General features: G+C 38.9%; 1 protein-coding gene across 6 annotated transcripts in view; it reads right to left on the minus strand.

Annotated features, from left to right (window-relative positions):
* LOC111862456 (longitudinals lacking protein) overlaps positions 1-12,513 on the minus strand; it is a 595,591-nt gene that overhangs the window by 69,970 nt on the left and 513,108 nt on the right. Inside the window, exon 5 of one of the 6 annotated variants that reach the window (XM_023847888.2) lies at positions 2,396-4,164. The exons of the other annotated variants lie outside the window; for them this stretch is intronic. Coding sequence (XP_023703656.1) covers positions 3,827-4,164 — 338 coding nt within the window. The 3' untranslated portion in view covers positions 2,396-3,826. Of the gene's footprint in view, positions 1-2,395; positions 4,165-12,513 lie in introns of those variants that run through there. 6 annotated transcript variants of the gene reach the window in all.

A 12,513-nucleotide genomic window follows, 5' to 3' on the forward strand; every position in this document is an offset into this window, starting at 1 on the left:
AGGATACCGTCTCGACTTTCAGATCAAAGAATAAGCAAAACAAGACATCAGCATGATGCAGGTTAGTAACCAGAACTTGCTTGCTTCTTGGCTTATACTTCAGCCCTGAAGACGGAGGAGACATGTTCCTCCAAAACATCAGTTGACTTTCTATTGATTGCATGGCCGTATGTATACCAGAAGACAGAATTCTTCATAATTTGTACTCTTCACCAAGTACAGTTTAATCTCCATCTGAGGTTTCTTTCAAGAGCAGTGAATTTGAACTTTGAACTGAGCAGAATCTTGGAGGTAATTTAACACTGAGATCATTTAATTAACATGACTGAAACTATGTAAAACAAGGTAAATCCTCAAAATGGGAAAAGTGAGCTGGGGTTCTGTCATACTATTAAAATGATACTATTAAAATGTCAAGGAAGACAAGTGAGGAGGCATGTAGCACAAGTTGCGGAGTTAAGAAATGTAAACAAAACACTGGTCAGTAGACCACTTGGAAGACCTGGGCAAGACAGGAAGAAGTATAAAAATTGATCTTAAAAATGATGAGGACTGTATTCCCTTAATGTAAGACAGACACCAGTGGCAAGTTCTGGTGAAGAACAGCTCTGCTCCACAGACCTGGTTGGTTCAGGTAAATATCTCGGGGGCTCGTTCTTGGTGTTAAGACTCCTAACTGATAAACTGCTGTCCCCAGTATGGTTCTTGATTGATTGATTGATTGTGTGTCCTTAAGATGAACCATATGTCACCAAGTACAGCCCGACGTCAGATGGGTCCAAACAGGTTGGTCTAGAAATAATTCTCTAAGCTTGTATTCTGAAGGCACACAGTTCAAATACCACCTAGGCCACTGGCTATCCTGTATTTTCTTGAAGCTTTCCTCAGTCATTCCAGCAAAATTCCATGATAAGACCTCATTTAGACCATAAGAACTTCCTTCCAAATTCTATCCAATTCACCATTCATCAACCATCTCACCATCAGATGCTACCCAAAAAAGTGTTGTTAAATAAAAGAAAAAAGGTAATGGTTAGATGGGCTTAAGTGAATGAGAGAGCACAACTCCATTTTACTGATAAAGTTCATAATAACAAGGAAGACACTGTAAAGCCACAACCACATCACACTGACCAATTGGTTCAGACAGCAATGATCCTTCACATTCATATTCAATTGGTGCCTGGTTTGAATCTCAGCTAGTATACAGACTACCTCCAGGAAACTGAAGGGAGAGTACCTCAGATCAGGCTGTGACTACTTTCTCTCAAATTCTTTCCAGTTTATTTATTAATTGCCCTTTCATTTTATGATGTACTGTCTGAACTACTGACAGCAATGATGAAGAAATATATTAACACATAAAACACCCAACCCAGGACCTTCACAATGTGAACGATGACGAAGAGAGAAGACTTCCAGTCACTCACTCATGCAGCTGAGCCCTTCCTGAGAAGCTGCCAGCTGTGCAGCTACTCAAGAACTTCACAGCATTTTATGGAACCTGAAGATAGACTTCCAGTCAAAGTATTAAAAACAAAAATGGTATGTGTAAACGTTTGAGACTGACAAGATTACAATATTCTGCGAGTATACTCTGGTAGACAGGTACCAAAGTTTTGGAGGAACCTTCTGCCCCCATCTTCAGGGTAGAAGAATCGATCTTCTACCCTGATGAATGAGGCAGGAGATTTCTCAGAAATGTCAGTACCTGTCAACCACAGTACACAAAATCAGATCCCACAGAACTGTAATCTTCACACTCACTGTTGTGAGAACCTAAAACCTCATAAAGCGAGTAAAATTAATTTTAGAAAAAATCTTATACTGATGAGCCAGCCTTCATTTACACATAAATCTACATATATATACCCATGAAAGGACGAGTAACACCAACTCCATACGGTTACTTATCTCAAAAGATTTAAAGGGGTGTCAAATAAAGACAATGTACACAAGAACTGAAGCAATATTTCACAGTGCAGAAATTACTGATTTGCTGAAACCTAAAAGAAATACAGTAGAAATTCATTCCCATACAAATGTACTCCAAAGAATTTATAAATAATGCATAAAGACATCCTTGTCCACAGATAAGCAAACAGTATATAAACTGTAGGAATGATGGATTTGAGGCATTCACATGGGTGGTTATGAAGAGGTCCATCTTCTGGGATATAACATCATAATAGTCCACTGAAGCCCACAGCCTGCTGACAGCTTTCACACTGGGTTCTCAATTGGCTTATTCTTCAACCATGAAGATCAGGGTAACATCCCTCTGAAATGTTGGTTGGCTTACATTGAACCTCACAACATTGCATCCCGGAAGATATGTGTACGAATGACAATAAGCTACATGTAATAGTGCTTACATTATAAGTAATGAAATACATTCAAGTTTTATTATGTATATTTACATCATAAAAATTTCAAAGAGTACATAAGGAACAAGCCAGTTTCATGAGAAATTATCACGTATGGAATACATAAGAAAACACATTTATGTGCAAACACATCTGCATATAATTTATCCAGTATTATACAGTACAGGAACTTTCCAAATCAGGTCACATGCTGGAGATAAAGAGCTCTAAATGTGAATATCAGACATTTTTCTCAGTGCATTTCCCTGCATCACAAATAAGTTCCTTGTGTAATGCAGACATGTACCGTCTGTCCCATCTTAACTGTGTCAGAAGCTGCAAAAATTTTTGCTCACATTTCATCAAAGATTCACTGTGTGGGGGGGGGAGGAACCGGGAAGGGCCAAGCAACAGGCCAAACTCAGCCTATCCATGTACTGGGAAGGTCTCCATGTAAAAAGATGAGTTTTCTGGTCTACCGACATCCTGAGATGTTTGGTTTATTCACTTTTCCATTGAAGGGGAATGTGACATTACTGCTAGCTCATGGCAAGATGACTACTCAAAAGGGCTGTATTACACATACAATCCTGATATACAGAGTGATTCAAGAGGGGTTATCACAAACTTCATGGGAACATTAACAAAGTGATTTAATGTGAAGGAAAGATCTATTAACATCTGTCCAATTTAGGAAGTTTATGGAGTCATATCAGGTTGAAAGTAAAATAAAGATGTAATAAACATATGGGATTTTAATGAAAATTTTCAAAATAATATGAACATAAAAATGAAATAAATGTTTAGTATGAAAGATGTTACTGAAGCTATTCAAAGCGTTCAACTGTAACTTGGATGCAAGCAGTGCAGGAAATATGCATTCAAGTGACAGGTGGACACTCTTAACAGTTCTGAAATATTTTTCATTCCTAAGCAACATTTACTGTCATCTTATGTGGAAGTAATTCTGAAATTTTCTATTAAAAACCCTTATTTTACCTTCAAACTGCCAGCAATCCTTACACTTCCCAAACTGAACCCCAAATTAACAATTTCACCCCCAGCAACCTTGCTCCTGGGCTATGTACCACCCCATAATTTTTTCACAGCAGACTAGAAGTTTCTGGCACATCATGCCAAGGAAATAAGTAGAAAATTATCTACTTGCATCCACGGAATTGAAAAATGTACCTCATTCACCATCTAGTGACAGAGGAAAAAACTACTTGTTTACAATGCATTCTAAAAGAGAAATAGTTTTGTTGTAGCATTTTACTCTCTGATCTCAAACACAGAAGCAGCAAGTACTTTAAAATCATTGCTATCTGCCTAGAAGACTATAGGATGTCACAAAAGGGAGGGAGATAAATGTTATTAAACTGTAACCTGTGGGAACATTGTTTGGGCTTTCTACCACATATTTTCAATTTACATAAATCTGTACTGTAAATATGGCCCCATTATTTCATGTATGGATTCATCTTATGCAGTAAAAGACAGTGCCTGATAAGATTCTCTTTTCGATGTGTTTTGTAAGTACAAACAGTGCAGTGAAACTGAGGAGCTTTGCCACATTCGAGTCGAACATGATTACGGAGTCCTTGTTTCCATTTGTACATTTTGCCACATCTCTCACATCTGTACTTTTTTGATGTCTGCTCATCAGTAAACATAAACAACTGATCCAATTCTGCTGGTTTTATTTCAGCTCTCATGTCGAACTGAGGACAAATGCCATGTATCCAGCCTCCTGATCCTCCAACACTGAAAATTTGTTCCAAGGGATGTGTGTTGAATTCTGTGGGCAGAAAATATGATAATTGTTAGTAACAAACATAAAATAAAACATATGTATTTGGAAACATAATGTTTTCTTTATTTTACTATATTTAATGTGCTAGTAATTCGTTAGGATTTAACCCCTCACACACGCCACCAGCCGGTTGCACTGGCTTGGGGTACTCATGATAAAACGGCCACAGCCAAAGAGATTGATTCAGTGACCAACTAGCACAAAATCTGTCAACAAATGACACCAAATGTGACATACTGATGTTTAGAGGAAAGTGTGAACTTTCATATGATCTACACCTGTGGCTGTTTGAAGGTCATTTGAAATAAGTATTGCAGTTTTTTCCTGTGCAATTGCATTTATCACTTAAGCAGCCTTGGAATTTTCAGCAGGTAGTTCTATGGTGAGGTTTGGCAGTCAAAGGATTAATTTGACAAGCAGCTGCAAATAAAACAATCACAAAGAGTTTTAATTTGTAAATGATTAGAGGGTATATCGTGGAATTCATAAGGATGGATAACACAAACAAATCAAAATAAAACTTAAAAACTACAATTAATCTTACATTATATTCTGTAGTGACATTTTCTCAATGTCAAATGTAATAGATTTATCACAAAGGCTTCATGAATTAAGAAATTTTTTGCACTATCAACTGGCTGATTAATGGCTTTTGACAATGCTTCTTCAAACAGCAGAATGATAAATTATGAATTACAAAGAATATGGAAATGTTTGTGGTTTATTTGAGGGTACTATGCCAGCTTTTACCTGTGGAAACAATAGAAAACCATAAGTAACCTGTCAGGAAGGCAAACTGAACATGAAGCATGAATGCGAACCAAGTAAAATATCTCACCCTGCTGATGCAATGGTTAGGTTGGCAAGCCTCAGTCTTCTCAACCTCTGTGAGATATGAAAATCAAGTTCTTTCAAATTTGTGCTGATCATATGTTATATACTTCTAATATTTGTCTATATTGATAAAACCCTGGGTTTTCACCCAACTCCACGGAGCTGATTCATTTTCAAAAGGCTGATAATAGCTAAGCTAGCCAAAAATTCCTTGCCTTTGGTGGAATCCAATGGTTCATTACCATATTCACAAGAGCCTGCCACCGGTCTCTAACCTGAGCCAGATGAAAAAATTGGACACTGGGAAGACACAAAATCCCCATAATTCAAAATAACACAGAATGAAGCAACTCTCACTTGAAGATACACAAATTGGCATGACACTTGATTGTAATACATTATTTTCTTGCATTTATTTATAGTGACAATTCATTATTATAAAACATTTCAATGAATCTCTAGATACATGGACAATGCAAACTTCTACTTCAAACATATGAAGGATAAATAAAAATTACACTTTAAGTAAATATGCTAATATCTCATTGTTACAACATCCCATTAATAACAACCTGCCTTACTTGTATACAGATGTCCACAAAACATGTTTGGTGTTAAGAAGTTTTGTATTTTTGTAGCCATGATGCATAACTGAATGCAAGAAAATGATACACACTTAAAATTTGCATTAGTGAATGTCTATAGTTGCATTTCTTCTAATGCAGCAGATATTGAGATAACATTTTGTACCAGGCAAAACATCTTCCCTTTCTACTTTCACTACTGCAAGAAACTTAAATCTGACCCTTGAAGGTAATCATAATGACACCCTGCCTGATCTTGCAGCTAAATTTAAATGGCAGCACATTCATGTTGTTGCAGTTTTGTCTTATATAAGCATTGTTTAGTCAGGGAAATAAAAAGAAGTGAATATGGTTGCCATCTGTTGATGGAAAGATAAACTAAGAACAACCTCAGTGCAAACTTCAAGGCATTTAGGAAACATGACAGACTGTTTGGACAGAGCGGATGACTATGTCTCTGAGATATTTCTTTTTGTGGCTTCCTTAACAATGGTGTCATCAGCTCAGACTAGAGCATCAAATGGTAAAATGATTTATTCCTCCAAAATGTCAATACTCATCCACCACACTAGGTGTCACAACCTAGATCACCACAATATGAATCTCCATTGTAATGTAATTATACATCATATGCTGATGCATTTATTCTGCCAAGAATTAATACTTCACACTCAATTATTAAGCTTAGAATATTTCAGGCAAAATTTCACATGCAACTTATTTTCCAGAATTCCATGATGAAAAAGTTAAATAAATTATTTACAAAAAGATTTATGCACACGGTCCATCATCAACTATATTACCTTCCACTTGATCTGTCCATAAAAGCTAAACACTGTCAAAAAATCAGATAGGTGCCAGAAGTTATCCTATCCCTTCAGATACTTCTTCATGTTCTGCAGCAAGTTCTTATTAAAAACTAAAAAATAATGAGTACTTATGTACAAATACAGTAAAGCATAATTCATTAACCACACAGATAAGTTCCTCAATCTTCTGTCTCAATCATCATGCATTGCAAACGTTTCTTTGGGATGACACAGCTCCTCATTCCTCGCGTTAGCATGTCTACAAGGCAGTGCCGCACACACATTACTGGCATACATATTAAGAGCCTTGCAGGAGACCAGAATCTGACACTCTTCATCCCCAAATAATAACAAAAAAAGATCAGCTTACTTAAAACTTCACCACAATAACACATAGCTTCCTGACACTATAACAGAAATTATCACCGGTGCCACAGTTCTTGAAACAATTCAGATCCTCTTATGGTACATCATAGCTTGAGTAGAGAACCTCATGGAAGGTACATTCTGTGTGGTCAATATATTTCCAATATAGTGAGTGTGGTTCCCATCACACATTGAAAACAGAGTCTAGTAACTTTCTAATAGTGATGTGACAATGTACATTTTTTTTATTTTTTTTTTTTTATTTATTGGGTAAAAAAAAAACTAGGGTACAAAAGTGGCCTAGGCAATGCCCATCCGGCCTTCTGTAGCACATTCTAGAACCTTCTCTTTCTGTAGTAGCGGTGGGCCCGCGGTTAATTCCCATCTTAGCATAAATTTGAGAATGTTGTGAGTGGTCCGTGCCTTTTCCTCTTGTTCTTTCCTTACGTATCCGTTTTAAATATATATGGGAATGTTGTTTATGAAGTAGCAGACGCCTTGCAGAAATCTCTTTTCTTCTAACCTCAAGAGCTCTGTGACTGATTTTGGGTAGTCCTTTTTACTGTTCTCGGAGAGGATGCCCATCATTATTGCCCTTTGGTCGTCGCACTGTTTGCAATCCCAGAAAATATGTTCCTCCGTTTGCAACCCGTCACCACATTCACATTCGGCCGTGGGCACAATGTTAAATCTGTTTAGACTTACTTTAAGACTGGTATGTCCTGCTCGCATACGGTTTATTGACACGAAGGCACGGCGGTTCATTTTTATCTGACTAAACCACGGAGTAGAGCCTTTCCTATAGTACCTTTCAAAGTAGCGTTCTCCCCTTTCTTGTTTGGTGTTTTGACAAAAGCTGTGGAGTTCTTCTTTCCCTTTCATTTTCCACTCGGTTTTAAGATCAGCCACGGGTAGTAGTAGTTGGCTATCTCTGCCTTCTTTAATTGCTAGCTTTGCCTGCGAGTCGACCCTCTCATTAATTTCGACTCCACAGTGCCCCGGGATCCAGTAGAATTGGATTTTTTTCCCTCGTGATTCGAGTCTCTCTGTTTTATCCTTTAGCATGTGGATGATGTGCGATGCGTTGCTTATTTTAGTGGGGTTACCAATGCTTTGTAACACGCTTGCCGAGTCCGAGAAAATCGTGAAGTTTTGCCCGGATTCTGTTTTTTCGATGATTTCTAGTGTTTCGGCAATTGCTAATGCTTCTGCAGTGAATATGGACGCTATCTTGGATATTCTGAATTTCATTCGACGACCATCGTTTATATCTATCAGTGCCAATCCTACAAAAGGCTTGTCCACCATTTTTGAGCCGTCCGTGGCGAAACTTTTGCTGGTCCTAATTCTTTCTTGGAATATCTTGTAAAATTCCTTGTTATGATCTTCTGTTTCCTTTATTTGTCTTCCCTCATCGAACGATACTCTAGCCTCGTAGAAGAGACTTTCGTACGTGTAGTCGTAGGCCTTGGGACAGTTCCCTGATTGGATTAAATGCCCAAGAGGGGATACCTCTTTGTAACATTTGCTAATGACTGGTAGTTCATTTTCTCCTCTCCCTGGGTTATCGTGTAGAGCTGATAATTCTTCCAGCAGCTGGATCATTGGATGATTGGTTGATGTATAACACCTGGACACGTAGTTCTTTCCCAACTGTTTAAATCTACTAAAGATTGGGACTTCTTTGGCCTCAGCTAGCATTACATTGGTCGGGGTGCTACTCCTGTAACCCAGCGCTCCACGAATAGCCCTATATTGTATCTTCTCAAGCTTCTGAGCTTGTTTCTTCTTAAGTTTATGAAATAAAAATGCTCCATATTCCATCCTCGACCTTATCAGTGCCTTGTAGAGTCTAATTAAAATTACAGGATCCGCTCCCCACCAGGTGTGCTTCACACAGTTCATGATTTTCATCGGGTTTTCGCACTTCCTGACTATTGCGTTTATTTCGTCCTCCCAGTCTAAGTTGGATTTTAGGTGCAGACCTAAAAATTTTATTGATTTGACTGAGGAAACCTTTTCCCCTTGTACCTTAATCTCCCATTCTCCTTCTGTTGTACCTTTTTTATCGAAGATACACAGTTGACATTTTTTTGGTGCTATTTCCAAGCCACTTTCCTTTAGATAGAGTTCAATGCTTTGTATGCTCTTTTCAACTTCTGCCACACCAATTCTGCTACATCTGTGAACTGAATAAATTGCAACATCATCTGCGTATTCCAGGATTTTGCAGTTCTGGTTGATTTTGGATTTCAGTCCAGCCATATAAAGTGAATATAAGGTTGGACTCAGTACGCTACCTTGGGGTAAGCCTTTGTATGTCCAGTCTTTGAGCTCTACCCCCCCGTAGTTTGCCTCTAATTCCCTTGCGGAGACCAGGTTAAATATAAAAGCTATCAGGTTTCCCGAAAAGCCAACGGCTTTGAGTCTATCCATCAAAGTGCCGCAGTGGACGTTGTCATATGCGCTTTTAATGTCTAAGAATACGGCCGATACTGTGTTCCGTTCTTCAAACGCTTTTATTATTTCAGTTGTTAATATAGCTAGGTTGTCTGTGCAACCCTTGTTTCGCCGAAATCCATATTGTGATTCTGAGAACTTCATATTCTTCTCTAGCCACCAAGATATGCGCATGTTTATCATCCTTTCTAGCACCTTGCACACGCATGACGCCAACGATATGGGTCTTACACTAGTCTTATCTGGTTTAGGGATAAAGAATACTCTATATTTTTTCCAATCATCTGGGAACACTCTTGCTCTTAAAATGTCGTTATAAATTTCTAGCAGGATTTCTAAGGCTTCCTTTGGTAAATTGCGTATTATGGCGTAATCTATTCCATCCCGACCCGGGCAGGATCGGACTTTGAGGTTTTTAATTGAGTAGAGGAGTTCTTGGATTGTGTATTCTGAGTCGAGGAATGAATCCTGATTTTCGTAATCGAATGCCGGTGCTTGATTGGGTTCATCCACCCCGGAGCATAGCTTTCCAAAGGTCGTTATGGCAGAATTAATTAGTTCTTCTTTGCATTCTCGTTCCCGATCTGTCTTGTTAAATCTGTATTTTAATCTTTTCATTCTATCCCAGATATACGATGGGTTTGTGAATTGATTTAATCCATCGCAGAAGTTTTTCCAGTAATCTTGTTTGATTTCTCTCAATCTATTTTTTGCAATAACCGCTGCCTTTTTGTATTCCATAAATGTCTCTTCGGTTTTGCAGTATTTCCATTTCAGCAGTTTGGCTTTCCTAATTCTGGTAACCTTGTCGCATTCATTGTTCCACCATATACATGCTGGTTGTTTTTCTCTGTTTCCAGTTGTTCCATGTCCTCCGTTTCCGAAGTTATTTTGGCTTTTCCTTTTGGGGGTGGTATCTGCTACCTTTCCTTTAATTATCTGGATTAAATGGTCATACCTTTCCTTTACATCCCTCTCTCTGTTCCATCCATCATGGGTCTTAACTTCCCTGATTTTTTCTATAACTTTATCCATGAAGACATTCCAATCTGTGTGTTTATTGTGCAATCTTGAAGCCTTCTTGCTGCACTCCTTTGGCTCTATTTTGCCGTTATACTCAATGAAAATTGGATAATGGTCGCTATTCCATGGGTCTGTTCCAACCTTCCAGGTGTATACTAGTGCTGATCCTGGGTCCACAAAAGTTAGATCGAGGGCGGCATTGGAACCTGTGGCATCGGAGATATATGTCGGGGAGCCGTCATTAAGCAGCGTGATGTTTGTTTCCAATTCAGTGATGTTGTGATACAGGTTGTTGCCTGTTGTACAATTCTTTGAATTACCCCACGTGTGATGGTGGCCGTTAAAGTCTCCTCCAATCAGGAATTTTCCTTTGAATTGTGTGAAAAATTTTTCCCATGCTCTTGGCTCGATTTTCATGTGTGGCTGCTTGTAACATGACACAATTAAAATTCGATCTTGACCCGTGTGCAGTTCAATTGCACACGCTTCAATTTTGCCGTCTCCATCGTATAAACCGTTCTTACGTGAGTATTTTAGTTTGTTACTTATAAAAATGGCCACTCCGCCGCCGGCTCTGTCGTACCTTTCTTTCCTCACCACATCAAACCCATTTAGGTGTACCCTTTGTGTTTCACCAAGCCAGGTCTCTGATAGCATTATAACATCTAAGTTTCGGCTCCTCTGTTGTAATTCGGGAAGCTTGCTTCTTAGGCTCCTACAATTCCACTGAACTATCTTAATTGGTTGGTACCCTTTGCCTTCCATTGAGATGTTCGTGTAGCTCAATGGCTTTCCACAAGTGTTTGACCATAGCTTTTGAATCCCCCGAGTTTATCACTAGATTGATTATTGTAACCAACACATTTTTGACATCGTCCTCCATCTCTATGGACTCCAACTCGTCTAACGATTTCTCTATCGCATTCTGGCCTTTAGAGCTGTTCCTTTGCTCATTCTTGTTTAAACCAGGGTCAGTAATTTGAGTTCTGCTGTTGTCCGTGTTCATCTTCCATTGTCTTCTCTCCGGATTCCATCCGATCGTTTGGTTCGGGACCTTGTTGTATTCTCTTGATTCAAATATATCCCATTCCTTTCGTCTGCTCGGAGTTTTGAGAACCGGGAAGTTCCTCAAATTTAGTTCAGCATACCCTCGGTGGCTTCCAGCTCCTACTGGGAATGCAGGGCTCGACCACTTTTCTACAATTTTTCGTGCTTCGAAAAATCCAACATTTCTATGTGCCATGATTTGGTTAATTTCTTTCTGTGTTTTAATAACGGGGCACCGCTCGCTGTTTGCTCTGTGGTCCCCGTTGCAATTCATGCATTTTGTAATACAAGTCCCTTCGTGTGTTGCTTCTCCACATGAGAAGCATTGTTTTTCCTTCTTACAAAATTTACTTATGTGGTTGAATTTCCCGCAGTTATAGCACTGTCGTACTGCAGCGACAAACGTGGCGACTTCAACCTTCATACTGCAGAAATACACGTAGGGGGGCATTTCTTTGGTTCTAAACGTCAAACATACTGCTCTCGACTCTTTCCATACCCATCTTTCTACCTTAGTTTCTACATTTATCTCTTTGGTTCTCATCTTAAGTCTAACTGCGTCCATTATATAGAAAGGTGCGGGATGTTTGTTCTGATTGTCCAAATTAATCTGTCGCCTCAAATTTTCTAAATCCATGTCCAAAGGTACATCTTTAATGACACCCTTTTTGGCAACCATATATCTCGGTATGTATGCGGTTAGTCCTTCGCTTTGGAGTATGGGGCTGTCCAACACTTTATTTGCTTCTAGTCTTCCTAAGAAGGTCACTTCCCAAATAAATCGGGCGTACTGTTTAATACATTGGAACCTGATCTTGTGTTTGGACATGACATTGAAGATGTCAAATTGTCCCCACTTCTTCACCTTTTCCCTATCCTTGGTTGGGGAGTCAGGCTTCTTGGCCTTTATGTGAATGCTATACGGCCCTTTATCATACGTATTAAAACGTAAGTCGTTGAATTGCCCATTTCTATTGCTCTTGAAACCTTCTCCTAGCTCTTCTTTTCCAAAGTTTGTATCTTCATTTCTGAGGTCTCGTGCTCCGGATTCTACCGTTTCCGTTCTTCCTTCTTCAGCCCTTTCCTGGATTTCATCCTGATTCTGTATCTCTTTGGACTTCTGATGGCTGTTTGTGCTCTTCTTTCCGACATCCGTTACCAGTTTCCTTGGTTTTTTCCGGCTTCTAACGGTGCTAAATTGTGCCATCAGT

This window comes from Cryptotermes secundus, unplaced genomic scaffold (genome assembly GCF_002891405.2).
Source record: "Cryptotermes secundus unplaced genomic scaffold, Csec_1.0 scaffold816, whole genome shotgun sequence".
Lineage (NCBI taxonomy): Eukaryota > Metazoa > Arthropoda > Insecta > Blattodea > Kalotermitidae > Cryptotermes > Cryptotermes secundus.